This window comes from Stegodyphus dumicola, chromosome X1, assembly GCF_044657685.1.
Source record: "Stegodyphus dumicola isolate Sdum_Otavi_A_Nest chromosome X1, ASM4465768v1".
NCBI classification, from domain to species: domain Eukaryota; kingdom Metazoa; phylum Arthropoda; class Arachnida; order Araneae; family Eresidae; genus Stegodyphus; species Stegodyphus dumicola.
The window spans coordinates 238305529-238332057 of NC_140780.1; the positions used below are offsets into that span (position 1 = coordinate 238305529).

General features: G+C 31.3%; 1 protein-coding gene across 11 annotated transcripts in view; it reads right to left on the reverse strand.

Annotated features, from left to right (window-relative positions):
* Window positions 1–224: 224 nt before the first annotated feature.
* Window positions 225–26529, reverse strand: part of spict (magnesium transporter spict) — a 119498-nt gene continuing 93193 nt past the window's right edge. For all 11 annotated transcript variants that reach the window (XM_035351330.2, XM_035351322.2, XM_035351325.2 and 8 more), the window contains 2 exons: window positions 18896–19056; window positions 225–6168 (listed from right to left, as the gene is read on the reverse strand). In XM_035351330.2, coding sequence (XP_035207221.1) covers window positions 5462–6168; window positions 18896–19056 — 868 coding nt within the window. In that variant the 3' untranslated portion in view covers window positions 225–5461. The remainder of the gene's footprint in view (window positions 6169–18895; window positions 19057–26529) is intronic.

Here is a 26529-nt window from a genome sequence, read left to right on the forward strand (position 1 = left end):
TCAATAGGCAATTAACCTAATTAAAAGAATTTTAGGAAGTGATTCTACTGAATTGTGCGATTCCGAGAGTTAGTTTTAAATAATTGGTATGAATGCAAAACATTAATTTTTTTAAATGTGCTTACTATTTCTTCTTTGTTTTCTGATGTTAACTCATTTTGAATAACAAATCCAAGTAAAAGTTCAAGATAGTATATAGTTATATGAGAAAAACAGAAGAAATATAGGTATGAATAAATATATATTTATTATTTTATACATAAGTATTATGCTTCTATGAAATTGAACTTAATAAAATATTAACAAAATATATGAAATATACATAATATTTTTCGATTTTTACACCCTTCTTAATCTGCCATCACTACACAATGCTAGAGTTGCCTAATGTTTTACAATGGCTCTGGCTGTATCATAAATGAAAACTGAAAATTTTGATACCATTATTATCCCATCAAAATCCACTTTTTCCCCCCTTTCTGACAGTTTCGGACAAGTGCAGCTTGTCTATGTAACGATATATTTTTTTGTTTTATTTTACGTATTTTTCGAGTAGTAACATACCTTCAAAGTGATGAATTACCTCACGATTCTATTAAAACATTGTTATGATGCCTTTCTCTAAAAGAAATATATGACTATTTTAACATGGAATTTTCTAGCACAACTGTACAAACTATTACATGCATCTTTTATTTGAAGTTAAAGAGAGATTCATACTTTAGTATGTAATATTTCCTGTAGTTACACTTCTCAAATAAAATTGGATTGAGGGCTATGAAGTGATTAAGGTTATCATCAAAGGACATGAGTTATTTTTTTCAGAATTCTGCATTGAAAATATAGATGTTATTGACAAGCCTTTCTCAGACACTACAAATTTATAATTTGCAATGATACATTTTTTAATTATTGTCATGTCAATTAACACGAGCAGAGAAGTTTGTTAATTTCTGGTACTTAAATATTATCCCTTTGACTGTTGGTGGAAATTTCGGCAACCCTCGCTAATCACCAAACGTTACTGTGGAATTTTAAAGGTCATGATTATCCATAATTGATGCTAAATAGTGTTACTTAGCCAGTTGATGAGATAATATGCAAGTACTGAATTTTTTTACCAATAATATGAAATTTACTTCTCATTGTGATTTACAATAATAAGAACATTTGATGGTTCGAAGAAATCACTGGAGACAAATCAGTTCTTAACTATTTTCAGTCACAAAAATTTCAACAGATAGATAAACTCTCATTGGATAAAATGTATCTGCAATGCTATTATTATGTAATATGGACTAATTTTCACAGGATGCAATTTAGGTTCATATATTAGTTTAAAGACAGGAAGGAGATTTAGCCAAATTAAAATGAATTAAAAGGACTATTGCTAAGTTATTAGTTTTCTTTCATATTTTATATCTTACATATGTATATATAATTTTTGACACCCTGAAGCTCACAGAAGGGGAAATTGTTAAGAATTAAAACTCAGGAAGTTATCAAAGAATAATTTTTAAAATATGTATTTTCAATAACTCTTAATGAAAAAAATATTCGTCATTCTTTATTATTATTTCTGCTGGAAATTCTGCATGTTGTTTTCCATCACACAAAATCTCATGCAATGCAATCATGATATCCTAGTATTTGTGTGAAATGTTTTTGAGATATAGTTAAAACTTACCCCCCCCCAAAGAAAACTCAGTATTTATCGGTTAGTGCTATTAAACCTGTCTTTTAATGCAAATGTAAGTTGCTTTTTTTTTGTGCTAATACCTTCTCTTTGATTTTACAGGTAGACAATTTCTTATTTAGTTGCAAAGTTCCACAGTGTAACTGAGAAGTCCAGAATTCCCATTAAAATGTCAGTAAAGATTTTTCATTCTCAATAACCTATTCATCATTTCCTTCATTACTGGTAGAGATATTTTCTGGATTTAGAACAATAATACAAATTTCACTGTCCATTAGTAGACTGATGATTGAGGCATAACCAGCAGAATGTAAAACTTCTGTTATATCATCTTTAGTTAGCCACATTTCGACATTTCTTTACTAAGTCTAAAAATTGGAAAATTTCAGCTTTTGCTTGTAATATCAGAAATTCTTTAGATTTCTGGATATCATTAGCATCATGAAATATGGTAGCTGGCCATTAACTATGTATGCCAAGCATTTTAAACTGCAGACATCCTCTGATGACCTTACAAAATTTATATTAAAATATTAGGTCATCCGGAAAGTTGTGTGGTTTTTCAAATCAAAGTATGTTTTCTTTTAACTATTTCTGCTGATACGGAGTGACACTGCTCAGAGCAATTGTTTAAATATGGTCTTTTCTGCTCATGTTGTGCAAAATGCATTTATTCTGATTATGGAAATTTCGCGTTTTATGATTACGGAAATTCTAAAGGTATATTCATACGTCTGCAATTTTTCAAAATGAAGCATTGCTTCTAATTATTTCTAATTATTGATTGCTTCTAATTATTTTGTTAATGCTCATGATGCATGACCTTCATTATAGATGTTTGAATACAGTATTTTCTGCTCACACTGCATAATTCTAGCATGCAGTATGGCATAATTTGTTTCATCTGAGGGCTAAGAATAAAGAACCCCTAAAATTCATTTTCATCTACTTATCTGCTGTAGCATAATTTTTGTCTCAGAGTGCTAAGAATGGAGGGAGAATCCAGAACTTCATTTTTGTCACATTATTTTTTTTTTTAAAGTTAAAAAAAAATAAATAAAGAATACAGTCAGACTGTTTTTGGAATTTGTGGTATATATAGAAAAAGTGCTGTTTCTGATGACACAGTTCAAAAGTGGTTTGAAAACTTAAAAAAGCCTGGAAATTTCAGCCTTGAAGATGATGCCTGCTCTGGATGACCATCCTCTGTAAACAAAGTTATCACCTATGAAAAGAAGTTATCACTGAATATCCAAGTTATACATTTCAGGAACTATCCAACACTCAAAATATCCCAAAAAGTGCAGTACATGATAATTTGAAGAAGACTAGGCACAATCTGCTATGATTGTAACAAAGCAGAATATGCTTGCTTGCAGTTTGCGTGGTTTTTTGTTTTAAAAAAAAAAAAAACGAAGTTCCTTTCTTCAAACAGCTCATTAGAGAAATGAATATTATACAATAATGTTGGAGGGAAAAGATCATGGGATGAGCCAAAAGAACCTCCTTTATAAACATTGAGATGGAGGCTTTTTTTGTGGTCAGACTACAAAGCAGTTGTACAGTATGAATTGTTCTCACCAAATCAGACTATAAATTCGGAAAAATACTGTTCTGAGGTTTTAAAAGCAGAAATTGAAACAAAATGCCCATAATTGACCAATGGTTGAAGTCTTGTCTTCCATTATGGCAACACTTGATCCCCCATTTCCATGAATCTCAGACAAAGACTTAATTGAATATGGCTGGGATTTTTTGTCATCTCCTATATTCATTAGACCTTGCATGCTGGAATTTTAATCTCATGAGATCACTTTAAAATTCTTTGGAGACTATCAAACAGCACTTCAATAACTTTTTTATAAATAAATCTAATGAATTTTTTAAAGGAATTTTCCAGCTGCTGGAGAAATGGAAAATAATCACAGAACAAAATGGTGCTTATCCGACTCCACAATTTTTTTTTATGTTATTGTACTGCTTTATTTGTATTTATCATAAAAAATTGCAGAAATTTCTTGGATGACCCCAAATACCCGAGGACATGCATTTATTCTGATTACAGAAATTTTATGTTTATACATTCCTACAGTAGGAAAGGCGATGTGATCTACCTATTAGGTGCCTCCATAATAAAGAGACCACCACATCCGGCCTTGTATAGATTAACGGACTAGGTTACATTTGTAATTGTTCACAATCTGCCATTGGGGGGGGGGAAACATTTCTGCAGTATTTACATATGCCAAAATTGTTAGTCTTGTTTTGGATTCTTTAACACCAGTTGGGGACCTTTTCTGCAGGGTTTCCAATGCATTTGATTACATATTGGCTGAAAAGACTACTTCATTAGTGCTGTAAATTTGTTCTGGAGATAACCTTTCACTATTAATGAGTTTAACCAATACATCTGGAAATAATTCAGCTGAAGCTTTTTCATATTTTAAATTTGACTACCTAACCTGTCAAATAAGTTCATTTCCTTATGAAATAATCTGACTTAAGCCATTGATATTGCTACACTATCTCATCCACCGTCACTGTGACATGATCTCAACCATTCAGTCATTTTGTCATGATGGTCACTTTCAGCATATTGAATGATTTTTCTATTAATCATTGAGTAGGATGTAAAAATCCACAAAAAAATTCAAAAAGCTTCTATTTTTTTCAGCAATTCCACTTTTTGCTTAATCGACACTGAAACATACTTTTGCTTTGCAGATCCTGCTGCATCTCTAAAATTAGAAATGCTTTACAACATAATAAAAATTCAAACGTTATGTTTAATACGATTGCTGTAATAATACTAGCCTGAAAAAAAAAATAATAAGCTCAGTTAAGGAACAGTGCAGTTTGCTATGTTGACTCAACTTAAAATTTCTCAGAATCAGCAACTAGGTTTAGCATATGCTTAATGCTTGGCTATCAACCACTATACAGACATGTTGTTGAAATTTTGTCTTACACTGCAGAAGTTAAGCCTGAATTATATTAATTATTTCCTATACTCATCTCTCTTTCTTGCATATGCTTTAGGTCGAATCCCAAGTAAATAAATTCCCATATATACTTAATACTTATCTAAACAACAAATCAATAATTCTCAATTTAAACAGCCCTAAATGCAATCCTTCGGCCTATGAATATCATTTATAAATTCCACAGGTATATAAGAGTCTGCAATTTTTCAAAATGAAGCACATTTGCTTCTAATTATTTTGTTACTGCTCATGATGCATGACCTTCATTATAGTAGAAATAAGTCAAATGTACATGTGAGGAATATAAATAAAGAAGAACCCAGACATAAAGGCCATACTACAGCTTATTTAACATATTCCTAAATCTGTTTTGAGTTTAATCTAAGCTCTTTAAAGAAACTGGCGAGGTTACAGTGTGTGAATCTACTAAACTCAAATGTTCACAGTGTAGTAATAATAAATTTATAAATTATTTTGACACATGACTAACAATAAAAAGAAAATTTACAATAAATTTTCCTTAAATGAATAAAAATGTCAGTCGTTGAAGTAAATGTGATTGCAAATTTACATATAATATTTTTCAAATTTACATCACAAATTACTGTTTTGGTCATTTTATAAATGTAATTCAGCTCTGTTAAGAACAACATAATCACAGAAAACAACTTTCAGTTTCAATTTTCATGTTTGTTAACAAAGTTCATGTATATTAATAGATTTAGATGAAAGGAATTAATCTGAATTCTCCAATATGTCTAGGAACATGAAGATTAATTACCTATTTGCCTGTAAAAGACATTAATGAACTATATGACCCTTCACATGCATTCTGTAAGGCTGAGAAAGATCGAGATTCAAGACTGTTTTGCCTTGAATGCCTTTCCAATAAACCTGAAGTCTCATTACTCAGAAGTGAATGGCGATCCATTAAAATAGAAGTACTGACATTTTCCTGACTATGGCTGTTGCTGACTGGGTGTTCTTTCTTTTGAAGAAGACTACTTATATTACCAAGTGATATATCCCATTCACGAAATGCATTCAACAAAAAGATGGCACAAATAACAGTTAAAAATCCACAAATACTTCCAACAATATCTTCAGCAACCATATTAACCCATTCTTTATAAAGAATAGCTGAAGCACAAATAACGAATGTTGTAAAAAAGACATAGTATACAGGTGTAACAACTGATGTATTAAAAGTATCTAAGGCTTTGTTCAAATAATTTATCTGCACTGTGATACATATAATCAAAGCTATTAAAAAAAACCAAGTAAGCCAATTAGAAAATTCATTTTTCCCACCACCAAAGGTTTCACGCAAAGCCAGACCTATGCCTTTGCATTCCATAACAGATAATGATCCTATAACAGAACATATCAAGATATACACCACAACATTTGAGGATCCATACTTAGGTACACAAAACACAATCAGAAAGCTTGATGAAAAGAGTATTACAACCATGTAGATAGCAAAACCTGAAAAAGAGAATTAAAAAAATTTTTGGTAAAGTGTATATCCATAAATCTCACACTAATTAGTATTATACTTTATGATATATGCAAGATAGAAATTAATAAATATCTACTATTAAATAGAATGAAAATTAATAAAAATAGATTAGAAATTAATAGAAAATTATTAAATAGAAATTAGCAAAAACAAACTGACATTATGTCAATAAAAATTAATAGAAAAATAGATTTGAAATTAATACAAAATTATTAACAAGAAATAGAAATTAGCAAAAACAAACTGATATTATGTCGATAATGCTACCAATTATTAAAAATGCATTAAAACTCTATACTTATGTAATAATAATCCATTTCTAAAATTTTATTTGTAGTGAATAATCTATTTTTAATCTTTCATAGCTACTAAACAATGGCATATGATCTAAGTGAAAAATGAATTAGTTACTAAAAACAAAATTAACAGAAGAATTTAAATATATAAATCAAAACAGAAAATAAGAGAGCTTATGCAGCTCATGCTAAACATTTGAAACAATAATCAAGAAAAAGCATATTTTATGGAATTTACTGATTCAATTAATAGATTATAATTTTTAAAGTGGAGCTGGGAAGAAAATGCACAAGTAATTTCTATCATAGTATGCACAGTATATCAAACCTGAGTATTATAATCAAATAAGTATAACTGGAAGATTTAAGCTATAGCAAAATTAGTAGTTTTCTGTACCTTAATTGCAATGCTTAGCTACAGAAAACTGCAAAATCTGAAAAACAGGTGCAAAGTTTTAACCTGATAATTGCTGAAAAAACTGCATGTCAATTATGTATAAAGCTATCACTACTTAATATTCACAAATGAAGACACAGAAATATAACAATCTATTTTAAAATTAGGAAGTGACTTAAGTGAATTTTTTTTAAAACTGATGGCTTTGTCATTATAATCATCATTAGTACATAATCAGTAATCTCTCATGATTTTTGTGCACCTTAAAAATAAGATGAAAAATACATAATAGTGTTTCTCAAAAGTATAAAAAATAGGGCAAGAAACATATTATCTTAACATTATGATGCACTTCACTGTTTTAAATGCCCTTAACCTTCCAGCATGCGCGTATGTGCAAAATTTACGACAAATTCAGTTTTTAATGCCCATTTTTCGCATATCGAAGCTGAGACGTCTGAAGGTCATCTCTATTCCTCCTTTCTACCCTTCCCCACATCATGGAATGTACCAACAGGAAATCCTTTGACTTTTTTTTTTTTTTTTTTTAACTGGGCTTTTGTAATATATGGCAGCTTTTTCATAAAAGTTAAGACACATGCATGGTCGTGTTTTAAAATTTGGAAAATATTTTTTTCTCAAATATTTTGTAATTTTGTGTTATTAACTGCTGTGTATTATTTTAATTTGAATAAATTTGGCTCTATAAATTTTATATCAGGTTTGATGGCAAAAAAATATGTGCAACCAGCTGATTTTGCTCGGATTCTTCAAGAATTATCTGATGAAGAAAAGGAAACTTTTGGATGAGATAACAATAGCGATTTCCATTCTTTATTTTCTTTCATTTCTATTTTTCAAAAATAAATAAAAACATTAAAGTTAGTTTAAAGTGTGTTTTTGTAACCAATAAGAAGTAAATTTCCTTGCAGAAGTAAATGACGCTATTACTTTTTTTTACTACCAAGGTGTTTTCCTTTTTATTGTCTATACTTGTCTTTGATGAATATTAAAATTAGCTTTGATTTTAAAATATAATTATTAAATAATAAATTAAAAATTTTCTATAATGAAATACATTATTGCATTTCCATCTCAATAACATAAAAACTTAAAATAATTTACTTATATTTGAATGTGATATCATTTGTATTTTGCAATAATAAGATTAATATTTTATTTCTTAACAAATTTATTATCAATAGTCACTCATTTCTGTCATTTTTCATGCCAAAAACGGTAAAATAATGGATGTTGTAAAAAATATGATGCCGGCATGCTCATTAAAAATTGCCAAGTGCGTGTGCTGGAAGATTAATGGAATCTTTACAAAATTTTGTAGTTACATTACACAATCATTTGCTTCGGCAAGTTTTCCCACTATACCAAACAATGCGCTATCCCACACCCATAGTCAGCAGTATGCAAAGGTCTTGATGGCACTCTGTGACATGATAATTGTAACTGGTGTCCTTCCATTCAATTTAATTTAAGCAATGTATCTAAATTTATTGCCTACCTACAGATTGACTACCTATTGTTCACTACCCAATGTGGGTTGCCCAAGTGACAGTCAATGTAAAAGACACGGAACATCTGCAGACTTACGAGGCATTGATATCTTTCAATCTAATCTTATTTTAAAAATAAAATATTGCTTAACTGAACTACACCTCTAACATACTCTTTTGACTACCATTAACCATCACTCTACAAGTCATCAGTGGCATCATTTCAATTGTAATGATCTACCTAAATTTACCACACCATCTCAAAAACATATAATAAGCAACGAGCATCCATTTGTTGGTAACCTGTGATCAGGCTGATGGTCACTGGTGGTAAAACTGTAAGTCACCAATATGGACAATAAATTTCAACACTTTAAAAATAAAACTAAACGGAAGTACACAATGCCTGTCATATTTTTTAATCACTGATATCCTAGTTTGATGTCATATGTGATCAACCCATAAATCATCTATATACTGCAGTTTAATATATTTAAGATTTGTTTAATTAAACAGAAATTTATTTGTATTGGCAAAAGCAATAGGTCACAAGTAACCTATATGTTGACAGTCACTGGCTTGCAACCCATGGAGTTTATTCAGTAATTCTATCTTCAAAAATGCTCTTAAAATGTTTTAATGCATATATTATTTTTATATTTTTGAAATGTGTAGGGATCGCTGGTGTGAAAATGTACTGACTGATGCATTTATGTTTTCAGAAATACAGGTTATTTCCAGAGTATTTAATTTTAACATAGTGCTTACTTTCCCAGCATTTACTTTTAATATGTATACCAGCCACTTTAAGGGCATTTATTTCCGTTTAATTTAAATTTTACAGTGAAGGTCTTTCAGACTTGAACTCTCAATTTTCCTAAAATATGTACGAATCTACTCATCTAGAAATACATAATACTAAAAAATTTAGCTGACAGTTAAAAAAATATTAAAAATAACGAGATTTGATGACATAGCACTATATGGAACATTCAAAATTTCAAAATTCAGTTTTGAAAATTTCGAAAGTCGTCAAGTTGATCAATTTTTGAACACTAATATAAAGTAATGAATAAAGAGATAACTAGCAATATATATATATATATGTGTGTGTGTGATGTACCAGCTTTTGTCCGGACTAAATAGATTGGTGAAGAAATATAGATGTAGTCATAGCTTAAATTATCAGACGATAAGTTTAAAAAAAGAGGATCCATTTATTATTGGTCAGGAGAAATAGCAGTTACAAAAATCATATTTCCAGAGTAAATAAAAAAGAATTACTAATAACTTTTTGTATGAATTTTACTGCATCGTTACATTAAAGAAAAGACCCCGATATTCCTTTGCGAGTCCTTTTATAGCCTCTGGAAAGGCGGAGCTTCCAAGAAATGACGTCAGTCTCGTCAGCCATTCCAATTCGCTTTAAATATCTCCATAACATTCTATAACTGTATGTGTAGAAAAGGCGGGAAAAACAACTTGACCACGGGGCTACGGATTTAATTCCACGTACTTTGAAATAAGATACTGTCGCCATTAAAAATGAAGTGCAATCTTGAGTATGGCATTTTATTATTACATATATATATATATATAATATTGGTAGTCAGTACTTGGAATGTATAATGGAAAGTTAAGCAGAAATTTAATTTTTGAAAAATAAGCTCAGAATACATCAGAATTTTAGAAACCATTTAACTGTGGAAAGAAATTTCGTTTTGCAGGTATTTTAGCATGATACAGACAATATACACTTTACATGATAATAACTAATCTGACTAAGGATTGAATATGTAGCACAGATAAGTGTAATAAAATATGAACAAAGCATATTTAATAACATCATACAAGTTTCAAATGCAGGAACATTGATGGCAAAGGAGTAAAACTGCTGATCACAGAGACTTTATAAGGTATTTCTCCTGCCTTCTTAGCATGCCTTCATGGTGTAATGGTCAGCACACTGGCATGTATTTGAGAGGTCCGAGGTTCAAGTCCCAGTGAGAGCATTTCTCATTTTTGATGTCTCCTGCATCAAAACATCCTAATGTCTCTATCCGAACTAAAAAAAGGTGGTGGATAATGGTTCTCCACAACCAGAATTTCGTAATTGGGTCTCCTAATCCCCAGTCACTCTTTAAAAAGGGAAGTACATAACGTATTTCTCCCGCCTTCCTAGCATGCCTTCGTGGTGTAATGGTCAGCTCACTCAGCATGTATTCAAGAGGTGGGAGGTTTGAGACCCGGCGAGGGCACTGCTAATTTTTCACATCTCATGCATCAAAATATCCTAATATATAAATATCCTACAACTATTTTTTTTTTTTAATTTTTCACCAGACTTTTCGAGCTTTTCTTGCAAAAATAAAAATGCTGAAAATTTGTCACTTGCCTAAATTTATTTTGAACTGCTTGTAAAGCACTTTTTTGGGGGGAGAAAAGATTCTTCTACTCTGCTGCATTTTTGCCTGTTTTCCATTTTACTTCCATTCACTTCTGGTGTAACAAGGAGTTTTTACCTGTTTGTTCAAAATTTGCCGTTCAGGCCAATCACCGTTGTAGAAAAAAATAGGGCGCATTCACGCCGCTCACCTAAACGTGAAAATGAAAAATCCATGCACTGCAGGCAGTCAAGATTGGTGAAGAAAAGATTAAAAGTGCTGTAAAAACAGAAAATCTGTGTAAAACTGAAAAGTCAAAAATCTTGCAGGTAGAATTCTTAATGTTGATTTCTTGAAATAGTTACTCTTCACTTTCCGCAAATATCATTATCATCATAGTAGTTTGAAATCTGACTTTGAATTTCTCAGCTGTAGTTTTGGCTTTCCTGATTTTTTTGATAAAGAAATGATGCTACTTAGAAAGTTCCTTATTTTCTCGTCACTGAGATACAAGAAGGCTTTTACTATATCTTGGGGTGGAAGTTAGCGTTTTCCTTCAACTTTTTCACTGTAAGAGGGTTTTTTTACACTTTCCGTCACTTGTTAGACTTTCCTTTCCATCTTGGGGAGTTTTCTTTAGTCATCTTGGAAACTCCAGACTTGGGTATTATCTTTCTCTGTTCAAATGTTTCTTGTAGACACTACATCCTCTGTAATTGCAGACGATACACTTGGGTTTCACTTCTACTTTCATTGTTCATTCATTGCTCCTGTGAGGTCCTCCATATTTGCAGCAGCATATTTGGTTAGTGTTAGGAATGTTTAAATTCTTGACATCTGAAACAATGAGTGGGGCGTTTTTCAGCGAGTAATTTTCAATTCGAACATTGAAGCTAAACATGTCATTTAGTCTATGTGTTACTGTTAAAGTATGAAATCTGTTATTTTATAGAATACAGTCAAAAGTCGCTAATCCGGAATCGTCAAGACTTCGGCGATTCCGGGTTATCGATTTTTCCGGATTATATATCATCAGTTTAAATCTGGTAAGATGGCATGCAGAAATTACTAAATTAAAAATAGGAAACCGTAATTTATGAAATAAAGAACAATTATGATCTAAAGGGTATCAAAATTTACAAAAAAAAAGCTTATTTGTTTACTTTATTAAACATTTCTTTCAATGCAAGTTGTTTAAGTTGCTTCGTTTTATGTGATAATACTTTCTCTTTCATTCTATAAACAGACATAATTTCTTGTTCAGTTATAAAGTTTCGCTGTTCAAGTCCTATAATTGCTGTGTCGAGAATACCGACTAATTTGTCAATCGAAATTTTTTCGTTTCCAATAACTTTTGTGTCATTTTCTTCACTATCGGAAGCAAATTATAATGAGGAGGAACTTGATTTAAATCATATCAAAGACGGAGTACATCGAGATGAAATACTACATTTAGTAAGGAATTATAAGCCAAATAAAATAAAAACATCTGCCCTGAAGATAAGGATAGTGCTGACAGATCAACTTCCAATTCATTGCGTGCCGTGGTGTCCCCCCCCTCTGCCGCAGAGCAGTGTAAAATTGATAAACAGATTTCGGAATGGTTAGAGAAATGAAGGATATGCCTTTATCCATTTTTTGCAGAAATTCCACTTTTTGTTTAATGGACTTTGAAACATACTTTCACTTTGTAGATCCTTTACATATTAGTAAATATATATCGAAAATTCTATTTGACATAATCGAAAGTTCAAGCTTACTTTTATAAAATTGCTCTAACAGTCTGCAAAAAATAATAAGCTGGATCCAATTCTCGAAGATTAAGGAACAACGCAATCTGCAACATTAACTGAATTAGATAATTTTAGCTTAGCTTATACCGTCCATTACACATTAAACACGCATGTGTAAACGTATTGTGCGTATGCGCACACGCATATTTGTCTTACGCGTACGGTAAGGTACGTAAAAGTCTTACGCGCATTTGTAGCTTTGAGGTCCAGATTATAGATTATTCCGGATTATGGGTGTCCGAATTAACGACTTTTGACTGTACCTAGTTATTCCATGAAATAACTGATCGTGTTTCTTAAAGTGTAAAACTCTCTTGTATTTCATGGTTTAACTAGTTATTTCATAGAATAACGATCTGCAGCCCGTTAAAGTGTAAAATAATCTATATCATATATCTCGCTTTTTAGTACAAGGTACATTTATGTTTCGTTAAACAATATGGAAAGTAGTGAGGAAAAAAAAGAAAATTATATCGAATTCAAATAGAAATAATTTTTGAAGGACGGCAAAAATACCAAAGCATAAAACAACGAGTATACTTTTTCACCATATGTCAATGACAAATACATTTACCTTCCACCCCTACTGCATTTATGAACTATTCCAGGCCGTAGGGAGGATTTGTTTAGCGTGTTGGTGCCGGTTCATTCTGGTTAATTGATTGCTTGCACGTACAGTGCCGGCTGGTGTTCGTCAACTACTGTTTCCCCGCATCAGGTATTGAGATACATTTATTTTTTTAAGTTTTATAATTTAGTCATTTGTTATTACGTTAATTTAGTTTGCTTACATTAAAGTGCAATTATTTTTAAGACCTTAAATTGCCTTGAACAATGAATTCTTTAAGTGATAACGAAAAAAAAGCTGCAATGAAAGAAAAGTTTGAATCTTTGCTAAATAAGCGTGATGTGAAAGAGAACAGTTCTTTGCTCACCCATGAAAAATTATTAAGTTTGATAGCCAACGTAATGAAATCTAAAACATCAGATAAGAAAGTGCCACGTGATTATTGGTTACTTCAACATTACAATATCCTTGAAGTTCAAGGAGTAGAAAAATTAATAGTCCCAGTAACAAGTGCAAAACCAGATGTAATGTTTTATTGCTCAAGTGATTCTTTATTTGACATTTTGTACGAAACTCATTTATCTATTGGGCACGGTGGTAGAGACCGAATGATAAAAGAACTTAATCGCCATTACAAAAATACTACGCAAAACAATATTAAGATTTTCCTGAATTTTTGTGAATCTTGTCAACAAAAACGCAAAGCGGGCAGAAAAAGTGTTGTTGTTAAGCCCATGATTTTTTCACATATAAATTCAAGATGTCAGATTGACCTCATAGATTTTCAATCACAATCTGATGGAAACTATAAATTTATTTTAGTTTATCAAGATCACTTTACAAAGTTTGTGGTTTTAAGACCTCTTCAAACAAAGAGAGCAGAAGTTACATGACAGTTGCTTGACACATTCCTGTTGTTTGGAGCCCCATGTATATTGCAGTCGGACAATGGAAGAGAATTTTGTAACAAACTTATTGATGACTTAAAAGTAAGTTGGCCAGAGCTTAAGATTGTGCATGGCAAACCAAGACATAGCCAAAGCCAAGGCAGTGTTGAGAGAGCCAATCAGAACATAGAAGATATGTTGACGACTTGGATGCAAGACAACCAGTCAACTTCGTGGAGTAATGGGTTAAAATTTATCCAGTTTATGAAGAACAGAGCATTCCATTCTGGTATTAAAAGGTCCCCCTACGAGGCTATGTTTGGCTGTGCAGCTAGAGTTGGACTGTCAACAACTGCCATTCCAAAAGAATTACTTAATTCGTTGGCCGACGAAGATCAATTACAAAATACTTTGACTGCAATGAATGTTTCTTCTCAACCTGATAATGAAAAAGTAGTTGAACAAACAGTATTAAATAATCCCATTACGAAAGTATGTGTTGTCTGTTTAAAAGAATGCAGTGAACATATAGTTTGCTTCAAATGTATGGAGCCTGTCCATATATCATGTTCGGAACATTATGTTTCAGAAGATGAAGTTGAGCAGAAAATCTGCAAATTGTGTTTGAATGAACTTAATGTTCAAAGAGAAAGAGAAAAGTCTAAAAAATGTTTAGAAATTAAAGCGAAAAATATGAAATTAATGTTGGATAAATCTCACTGTGAAGCCTCTGTGGGGTTTAGTGTTTGTATCCCAGTGCCTGAAGTTGACAGAGGAAAAGGTGATGCCAAATCTATTTTAGCCATCATCATAAAAATAACTGAAGAAGGAATTTTCCCAATTGGGCACAAAAAATGGTCTATTCCCGATCCCAGTTCAGTGTCTGCGAACAAAAATTAATTAAAATCAAAGAAGTACCGGATGTAGAAATATCGCTTCGGTCGGTTGCTACAGCTCAAAGTTTAGGTACTGGTCAGGGATTTAAAAAATGTTCGTGTTTTAGAAATAATGTTCTTTGTAATTCCAAGTGTAATTTTAGTAATCCATGTTGTAACAAATGATTTTATGGTACGTTTCTATAAATTAGATAAATTGCTTCTTTTCATTTTAATTGTCTATCATTAGTTTATAGAATACCTAGTTATTTCATTTTAGATAAATTGTTTATTTTACACTTTAACTGTCTCTCATTAGTTAATTTATAGAATACCTAGTTATTTCATAGAATAACTAGTTAAAGTGTCAAATTATTAACACATTACACACTTTAACAGACACGATCAGTTATTTCATGGAATAACTAGGTATTCTATGAAATAACTGCATTACATACTTTAACGGTAATTTATGAATTTCCTGTCATGGGCATTTTCTTCAGCACAATCAGGAAGATAGGGAGTTTCTCGAAATTGTTTTCCTGGTTCTGGTGAACTGCTTCACTTTCATCACTGGGAACTTACTTCGTTCTAAGTCTTTATGAATTGCTTCTTTCATAGAGGCAGGCAAGGTTTTCATTATTACTTTGATTGGCTTTTCACTGTGCAGTTGCTATGTATGAAACGTTTTGCTCCTTCATTAACTTAGTCATAGTTCGAGAATCCAGTTGGTTTTTCGTATAGACGAAAATTGGTCTTTGCTACAAACTTGATTCGTATTCCTCTGTGCAATAGTCTCGGAAAAGTTCGTTTATCACCATCCAGTCCATGGTGTTGTGCGGCAGTACAAGAGGCAGAGGCGTTTCTGCTGGCCTCGCTCCTCCTTCTTCGCTTGCTTCTGCTACAGTTTCAAACATCTTGACTTAGTTCCAACAGAACAGATTCCTCTGGACTTTGGTTTTATCCATTCTTCTTCATTCTCCACTTCAGGATGTGAATTTTGCATTTCTTTATGAGATTTTTTGGATTTATTCCCGTCGCTGATATAACCGCACGTTCGTAGGATTTTTACTGCTTCGTCAATTCCAAAGTCTTTTATTATTCCTTTAATGAATTTTAACCATCCTTCGTCTGTTTCATTGCCTAATAACTGTTCAATCTGCTCGGTAGATCTTGATCAGGTAGTCTTCTTTTTTTTTCCTTTCTTAGCTGTGCGACCTAAGCTAAGAAATTTGTCTCTTCTGAAGAATACAGGCTGTGATAAAGTCGATCTTTCAGAATCGGTGTAGTCACTTAGATCATCATCTTGAGAGTCGGGGCAGTCAGGTCCTGAAAAGGACATTTTTTGCTACCCGAGAGTAACACAAAACAGCAAAATAAACTATCAGTACATTCAGTAACAACTGCGCTGACCACCTACAGGACTGGGTCAACAACTGAACTGTGCCTGTTTTCCCTTATAATCCTGTAATACATAGGGAACTGTGCCTGTTTTTCCTTATAATACTGTAATACGTGTTGGGTTCTATCCAATACATTATTTGATTAAACATCTGTGAATTCAATTTCAGATGTAATTCCTCATGAGAAGTGATGAGATTAAGATTTTTTTATGTTATTTATTCAATTGTCATTCCTCAAGGACTTTCATATTCTTTTCAGTCTTAAAAATCAGATGCTTCAGTAAAGTATCTTGCAATATCTTAGCTAAATTAGTGTTCCTTGAAAGCTAGAATACTGAAGAACTGTATGGTGACTTATCACACAGTTCTATTCAGTCCATTGAATGGTTAAATTTACTCTTTCTTCCATCCCAAATAAATGAACAGACAACCCTTTCTTAAACTTATTTAAAGCTGAAAAGCTTTAAGACAGAAAATAAAAAACTAATCTAATACTAACTAATCCAGCCGGAGCTGCACAGAGTTAACTAACAGAGTTGGTGCTTAATTAAGATCACTGGTGAAATCTTAACAGGCATGTAACAGTAACTGCATGCATGTAACTGCTGAATAGCAGTAAGATGAGACTAGGAGCAACAACATAGCTGAAAGGCATACACATGCTTCTATGCTTTTCAAGCGAAGTGAGCTAGACTTCAAACTTAAATACTTGTTTCTACCTCATTTACATAAAACATAATCCTTAAAACTCATTTGGTAAGGAGACGTAGGTGGAAAATGAGAAAGGAAAGGTTTGTTCCAAAACAACTATTAGAAAATTAAAATAAACCCTACAATCTTCTCATGTAAAAATCTTCTAATTTCAAATGCCTGGTCGTATAATCTTGAAGCAATATCCAAACCACACTGTACATTTTTATACTTCAAAATAAAGACACAGTTTACAATTAAAAGTCTAATTCAATATCTCCTTTAATTTTTAGGCTTTGGACTAAAGTTTTATGTTTCAACATTTGAAACTAGACCTGCACAAATTTATGAATATTATGCCAATTCTTCTTGCATTAACATCTCCAATAATCATTATTCTACATATTATCTTAACTAAAACAAATGGGATTTCAATCCACAATTTTGATATATTTAATCTGCTGTTCATTTGGAAAATACTGATTAAAAGTTTCATTCAAACCTTTCAGGTGCTGAATAATGTCCTCAATAAATGTCTCCCTATTTCAATCCCTTCCTCTTCTGAAAAGACTTTTATTGTTGGGAAGGAATCAAAGTCATTGAAGCACACAAAGATTGCTCAGAATTCTATCTTTTTCCTGAAAGCAAGAATGTTTTCGTGAGCAGTAAATATATTTACCTCTATGTCCTGAGTTAACCCTTTAAATTTTAAAGAGATATTAACCAATCTTTACAAACATATTGCTTAAATAACCAATTTCTATCAAATAATCAACTTTTTAATCAGAAATTGCATTCTGACAAAATTTGTAATTTGAATAAACGATTATTTCGAGTTCCAGATTTTCTGAAGTTAATGACTTTGATAATCTCATCAAGAACTATCTTATAACTGGGGGACAAATTTTTTTTTCAGCAATTACCTGCCAGTGTGTCATGCATTGGTTACTAGTACAGGCTTTGATGATAATTTTAATAAGCTGTACAGCCCCATTAACTATGCCACTGATGACCTTTGCTCTATCAGTAGAAACATTAATGCAGTTGTCCCATGGTACCTGTGCATGTAATTACCAAAAAGTCTGCTACCCCAGTTGGATTTCCTTATAATTTACATTTAGGTTCCGAAGATGTGTTTTTTTTTACTTCTAATCTTAAGGAAGAGAATGTCTGATGGGATGTTGTAAAAACCAATGAAGTTTATCATTGAACAAAAAATGAAAATAAAAAACTTTCAAATCAATTTATATTTTATAACATGCACACATCGAGAAGTGACTACTACTTTGGCTACTAGCAGCACTCAAGTATATGGAATTCCTCTGTATTTATCAATGTGGGATTTCCCATCATAGCAATCAATACAGGAATGATCTGGAGAAACATCTACAGGGTGATTCTCCAGCCTGGCTGCTGTAAAATGCAAAAAATTGTCCTGGTGATGCCATCATAAATCGTGACATCAGACTCTTACATTTGCATCGACTACCCAGTTTAAAAACTTTCCTCGTGATGCCATCATAAATGATGATGTTAGACTGTTACATTTGCATCAACTATCCAGTTTAGTAAAAGGAAGTAATTTTTTTTAGGCATTAATTTTTACTGCTATTTTAAAGTTTTTGGGAAAATGTTATGAAAAAGTAGGGAAGTTTCGTGGAACCGTTGAGTGTTCTCCATGGAACCCTAGAGTTCTGTAGAACACAATTAAAGAAATGCTGTATTAACGAAACTGAAAATATGCAAATATTCATATTTATTTACTGCATTCCTACAAACATTAATGTTTAGGGTTTACTTGATTTTATGTTACAAATATAAACAGCACAGCTTCCATTACATACTTTATAGCAACATCTTTACTATATTAATAAAATACATATAATTACCAGGTTCAAATAGCAGCTGTCCAAGTTGTTCCATGCTGTCAACTGCTCCTTCCTTTGGCGAATGCAAAACAATAACTGTTGAACCAATAACACATAAAAAGCATCCTACTTTGCCAAGTAAATTCAGTCTTTCACCAAGATATTTTGATGATAATACAGCACTAAAAAGTCAACATGATTAATGCCTCTTTACATAACGTGTTTATACTTACTCTGTTAATAAGCAACAAAAACAATCTAACCAACATGAAATTGTAAAATAATTCCAAATGTCAATCAGCAACAGAGATCAATTACTATTTCATTAATTTCAAAAGAAAAAAATTAGCTTTTTAATCACAGGCAAAATTAATGTCAAGAAAATGATAAAGATGAACTCATATTTTAATTAACAGTATACTAATATTAAGTAAGTTACCATATAAAAGTAATAATTTCCAAAAACGTACAGGTGCAGCGTGAATGGAAGAATACAGAATCCACACAACAGCATGTTACTTTTAAAGTACACTGCGCAAAAAAAAAGGGGGTACAGTTCTATATCTCTTGTTCTACTGGGCCGATTGACAAAATTCAAATTGAGTTTTTCATGTCTCGAAAGCGCGACTTAGAATATATACTAGATTTATACATAGCACTATTTTAACATTGGTATTTTGACACAAAATCGGACTTTTTCTGAAATAACTTATCAATTTTTTTACATATTTCGATTCTATGACTCAAATTATGCCAGACTGCCAAGTTTTTGTAAAAATCATACAAGTAGATTTTAAAAAATTAGCTCTCAAAGTTTTAGCTCCTCAGTGTTAATTAAATTTGAAATATATTTATTAATACAGTATAAAGTCTTTAATCCGGACCTCAAAGCTACAAACTTTCTGCGCATGCAAAAACGCATAATGCATTTACAGATGCGCATAATATCTTTACGCATGCGCATAATCCGTTTACGCACGTGCGTTTAATGTATAACGGATGGTATAAGCTAGGCTAAAATTATCTAATTATCTATTTCAGTTAATGTTGCAGATTGCATTGTTCCTCAATCTTCTAATTGGATCCGGCTTATTATTTTTTGCAGACTGTTAGAGCAATTTTATAAAAAGTAAGCATGAACTTTCAATTATGTCAAAGAGTTTCCAATTCTGGAGCTGCCAAAGGATCAACAAAGTGAAAGCATGTTTCGATGTCCATTAAACAAAAAGTGGAATTGCTGCAAAAAATGGATAAAAGCATGAAGAAAGTGTGAGAGAGGTGATTTGTTTCTCTAACCATTCCAAAATCTGTTTATCAATTTCATGCTGCTCTGGGGGGGGGACGTAGCGGCGTGCAATGAGCTGGAAGTTTATCTGTCAGCACTATCCTCATCTTCGGGGCAGATTTCTTATTTTATTCTGCTTATAATTCCTTACTAAATGTAGTGTTTCATCTCGATGTACTCCGATATGATTTAAATCAATTTCCTTGTCATTATAAATATCACAAATACACATCAAATAGTTTTCTAGTTGCAATTTTCTAATTTTGACTTAATGTATGCTTTACGCATGCGCACGTTGAAAGAAATGTTTAATAAAGTAAGCAAATATTAAGCTTTTTTTTTATTTATTTATAAATTTTGATACTCTTTAGATCAGAGGTGGGCCTTATTTTATCCAGCACGATGAAAAATACTGCATGCAATTTTTTAAATCTCTTTTATGCCGTAACATCCTTATAAAATATATCTTTTGAGACTAAAAAAAAATTTTTAGGACAGTTTATTTTAATTAATTAAAAAAATTTTGTAACGCAAAGTTTCAATTGTCTGTTTCGGCGAAACGCGTATTGGAGTTAGCTTGTTCACTCAGAAAATTTCCCTTGAAAAGCCAGAGTGCACCTCGAATTAAGCTAATTTACCATTTTCCGCATTTTAATTGTTAATATATTTTTTACTTGTCCCATCGATTGGTTTTTTACTGAATTTTATTTTTTGCCTTTAACTTGTTCCATCGATTAGTATTTTACTGTGTTTTATAATTTACATTTTACTTCACTTGTATCCTAATATGTCACTTCATTCAATTTAATTAGTTTTTTTAAAACTCTGTTAAAATTACCGATAATCTTTCACTTATAGTTTTTATTCGAACTTGTAAAAACTACTGAATATGCATATGTTGGATTTTTCTTGGAGCCACAGCTTTTGGTAACTTTTTGGGGAGCTAACTACAATTTCTCTTCCCGTTTCCTTAATTTTGCAGCACATTGCGCAAAAAAATTTTGACCAAAATTGGTCTTTTTTGTATTGTTCTTACAACTTTGCTTATAATAATATTTCTTGATAATATATATATATATATTATTGTAACAATTAAATTATTTATTTGTAGGCCTTTGTAAAATAGTCAATCTAAAAAAAGAAAAGTTGATTTGGAGTGCAGAAATTTCAATGAAGCATGGATGGTAAAATACCTTTTTACAAACACTGATAAGAAAGCAATTCATTTAGTTTGCCAGGAAACAATTGCTGTTTTCAAGGAATACAATTTAAACAGGCATTTTAAATCAAAAACATCCAAAATATGCATCACTTTCTTTAAAAGAACTTAAAAGTGCAGTAGAAAACATGACAAAAAACAGAGTAATTTGTACCAAACAGAGTAATATCGAGAAATCTACCACAAAAGCAATTTATGCTGTTGCACACAAAATTGCTAAGTTCTTTAAACCTTTTACTGAAGCAGAATTTGTTAAACAATGCATGATACAAGTGTCGGAGATATGTTGTCCTGAAAAGTAGCATATTTTTGAAAATGTAAGCCTTTCAAGAAGAACAATAGTACGACGGATCGAAAATATTGCAGAAAATTTACTTGACCAGCTAAGAACAAAAATTACTGATTTTACATATTGTTCTCTGGCTTCAGATGAGTCCTGCGATATTATTGACACAAGTCAATTATTAATATTTATCCGAGGTATTAACAAGAAATGTGAAATTAGCGAGGAACTTCTTAGTGTGCATCCAATGAAAGATATAAGTACCGGTAAAGACTTCTTTATTACTGAAGAGTGTTTAGTTAAAGTAAATTTAACTTGGAACATAATAGTAAGCATCACTACGGATGGGTCTCTTAGTTTAACAGGGACAAATGTGGGTTTACTAAAACGAATCAGCGACAAAGTAAAAGAGTTGCAGCGAGAACAGGATATATTATTTTTACACTGCATTTACTCATCAAGAAGTGTTATGTAGAAAAGTCTTGAAATGGAATCACGTCGTTACTGTTGTGACAAAAGTTGTGAATTTTATCCGGGGACGTGCCTTAAATCATCGACAGTTTGTTGAATTTTTAAAAGAAATTGAAAGTGACTTTTACAAAATTCCTTATTACACTAAAGTGCGATAGCATTAGCATCGCTAAAGTTTTGGACAGGTTTCAATATTTACTTGATGAAATAGTATCCTTCTTGTCGATAAAAAAAAAAAAAAAAAAAAAAAAAACTACATGATTTTCCTGAATTGCAAAATGAGGCATGGCTAAACGATTTCTCATTTGCAGTAGGTATTGTAAAATATTTGAATGAACTAAATATAAATCTACATGGGAAAAACTAATTCGCTTTCAACATGCACTCAAACGTCAAAGCATTTATGATAAAACTCAATTTATTTGCTAAAAACTTTAATAAGAAATTACTAAATCATTTCCCTTCATTACAATCGCGATGAGAACCATTGAAAAATACCGAGTTTCTTAAATATAGTGCAATAACACAAGACCTGCATTCTGAATTCCAAAGAAGATTACAAGATTTCAAAGCTATTGAAAAACCCTTATCATTAATTAGTCAACCTTTCAATTTTGACATGCAAGAAGCTCCTCTTGAAATTCAACTAGAACTAATTGACTTACAGTCAAATAATTTACTAAAAGAAAATTTTCACTCAAACAAGTTGAGTGTTTTCTTCGGTGCTTTGAATACAGAACATTTCAAACATTTTTTGAACTATGTTCAAAAATACCTAGTTCTATTTGGTTCAACATATATTTGCGAAAGAACTTTTTCGTTAATGATTTACACGAAAAATAAATATCGATCACAAATTACTGATGAAAATCTACACTCGGTATTAAGGATTGCTATAAGTGATTTGGATCCAAATATTGAAGAAATAATATCAAATGAACATTCCAGATTTCATGTTTCACATTAACTAAAACTATTCTATTTTAACGTTTGATGTTTGTCTTTTCTTTTTGTAATTCTATTTACTATTATATTTACAAAATGTAATATAAATATAAAAATGTAATAACTATGATCAAAATAAAATAACTTGTATCGTTAAGATATAAATAAATATCAAAATAAAATCTTTCCTTAACTGATTTATTTAATGACCATTAATTTAATATAATCGATCATATTTCTTTAAAAATTATGTGACATATTTTACTAGGCACAAATTGTTTGCATATACACCTAAGTAAGACAATTTATTATTACTATTATCTTCCATTAACTGTCGAATTTCTCTGTCCGAATGCTTTAAATTTTAAAGTTTAAAATGATACTTATAGTGTTTTTGTCAAAAAATTTCTTGGGCAGGGAAAAAACTCCACCCAAAACATTTGCGTGTGCAGAGCGTATGCGGTATAGTACTCTGTCCCGGGAGACATTTTAAAAATTTCATTTTGGCCCATGCTTAAAAGTATTTGCCCACCCCTGCTTTAGATGATAATTGCTCTTTAGTTCATAAATTACGGTTTCATATTTTTAATTGTATGATTTCTGCATGCCATCTTACTAGATTTAAAATGATCTATAATCTCGAAAAACCCCTAATACGGAATCGCCGAAGTCACGACGAGTCCGGATTAAAGACTTTGTACTGTATATGCATTTTTTATTTTTTTTTTCCTTTCACATTTCGAAATTTAGGTTCATTTCAAATCAAATTCACCCATTTTTTGTGGTTTCTTTTTAAAATTTTTATTTTTAAATAATTTTTATAAATTTTTCGAAAAAAATTTTGAATTATAACCCCTAAAATTTTTACCATCATCTTAAAGTGGGTGTAGTTCTAAGCATATCTGCAAAAAATTATAGTTTTTTTATTCAAAATTTTCTAAGATAAACATGAATTTGCATATTTTCACGTTTTGAAATTTGGCATCTTTTCTTTTTTTTGAGCGATAATAACGCCAAATGTGGTTTATGGATTTTTGTTACAGTGAATTGCTACAGTAATTCACATTTTTAACATTAAATTTCAAATAAATTTTTAGGGAGAATTAATTATATGAAACTTTTCACCTCAATCATGCGTAATAAATATTTATTATTAATACCATATTGAAAAGATATTTTTTTTAATTATAGATGATAGTATTCAAATTTTTAACTTTTTTAAATTTCTTTCTTCCCTTTTTTTAAATTTTAAATATTTGTAAGAGTAAATTTTTACCTTCATTGTATTATCGTCTGCTACTTTACTTTGACTGCGATTAAATTGAACCGTCCAAGACTGAAAAAGTTTGTTTGATGTTTATTTTCACAATTTTTTTAAGCAAACAGGACGTTGATAGTTTAGATCATGTCCCAGCTTTAAAAATTATATATATATGTATAAATTTTTACATGAATCCTCTTCGAAAGAATGTTTTAAGTAGCTAATTTTCTCTCGTGTTACAGATTGCATAAAAAACATGATATTCAATATGATTTAGATTGCTTGTAGTCGATATAATAATCGGGTTACTCAGCGGTACAGAATAAACACTGCTGGACTGTTTTATTTCTTCGTCATTTAGAAAAAAATCTTTTAATTAAAATATTTATCCTTTGCAATTTGCTTTAAACTTTATTTATAGTTAAAATGCCTAGAAAATGAAAAGTCGTCTTCATCTGAAATGCACTTGATGTAATCGATATTTAAAACAAAAATGACAAGAATGCAAAATTTATGGAAGTGTAACAATCGAAAAATCTTAATTTTCTTGTGGTTAATTATTAAGAAAATTAGGGAGAAAAGTAAGCAAAAATTTGAAGAGGAATTTGGCTGTCAGAAATACTAAGGTGTTTCAAAAAGTTGGATGCTTTTGAGTATACTTTCAGAATACTTTAGAAAAGGAATTTGGGTGTTCAAAGAGAAAACACTCGGACGTGTACACCAGCAAATATTATCAATTGAGCTTGCGCTGAACAGAAAAAATCGATATCATTGCAGATTAAAGTAAAGAGTGACTGGTTTTCGACTATATGGTTGTATAAATTTAAATTACGTTATAGAACATCATATCGTATCATAAACGGAGAATCCCATGATTTCTTAGTCAAATTATTTGAAGATTCAGGAATTTATCCAGTGATGTATGTGGATGTCAGCTACAGATATTTTCCCTCTTGATGAAACCAGTCTTTCCTTTCATCTTATGACTTCAAAATGCTTAGCATCTAAAGACTGATAAAGGCTCAGACCAAGTGCTGATGAAATGAATTGAATTGGATTATTAAGTTACAACAAAGAAGGGCTATCTGCTCTAAAAGAAGGAATGCCTTCGTGAAGAACTTTCTAAGGGAAACCAGCTGGCACACACGTTAAAATGAAAAAAACCACGAAAATGCCCATGCAACCAGCCCGTTTACTGGGATTCGAACCCCAGAGCGAACTACCAGTGTTCAGCGACTTTACCGCTCAGCGGTTTGTGGGAATTTATGAAATGGAAGGTGATAACTTTATTTAAAATGAATGTCAGAACTACCAAGATGTTTAAAAAAGTTGGAAGCTTTTTAATATACTTGCAGAATGCCTGAAGAAAAAGAGCAAGACATTGACCTTTTCATGTGGGCTAGAAAAATAGTTGTGTTCTTTCACTGGGGGCTCTTCGCTCGGCGGTTATGGAAAAGGGCAAAAATTTTTTAAATTGAGTCCTAACGACAAGGTGATTAGTGCTCTTTTGTTGGCAGGTAGAGAAATGGTCAATATTTCTTTTCAGTCCAGTTCCAAAGCTCTAAGCATTAGAATGAGGGAAGTATTTTAATCGCTTTCACACTGCAGGTAGTACAGTCAAAAGTCGTTAATCTGGACTCGTCGGGACTTCGGCGATTCCAGATTATCGATTTTTCCGGATTATAGATCATCAGTTTAAATCTGGTAAAATAACATGCAGAAATTATAAAATTAAAAATATGAAACCGAAATTTACGAAATAAAGAACAATTATGTTCTAAAGGGTATCAAAATTTACAAAAAAAAAAAAAAAAGCTTAATATTTATTTGTTTACTTTATTAAACATTTCTTTCAATGTAAGTTGTTTAAGTTGCTTCGTTTTTTATGTGATAATACATTCTCTTTAATTCTATAAACAGACATAATTTCTTGTTCAGTTACAAAGTTCCGCTGTTCAAGTCCTATAATTGCTGTGTCGAGAATACCGACTAATTTGTCAATCGAAATTTTTTCGTTTTCAATAACCTCTGTCACTTTCTTTGCTATCAGAAGCAAATTATAATAACGAGGCATTTGATTTAAATCATATCAAGGACGGAGTACTACATTTAGTAAGCAATAATAAGCCAAATAAAATAAAAACATCTGCTCTTAAGATAAGGATAGTGCTGACAGATCAACTTCCAATTC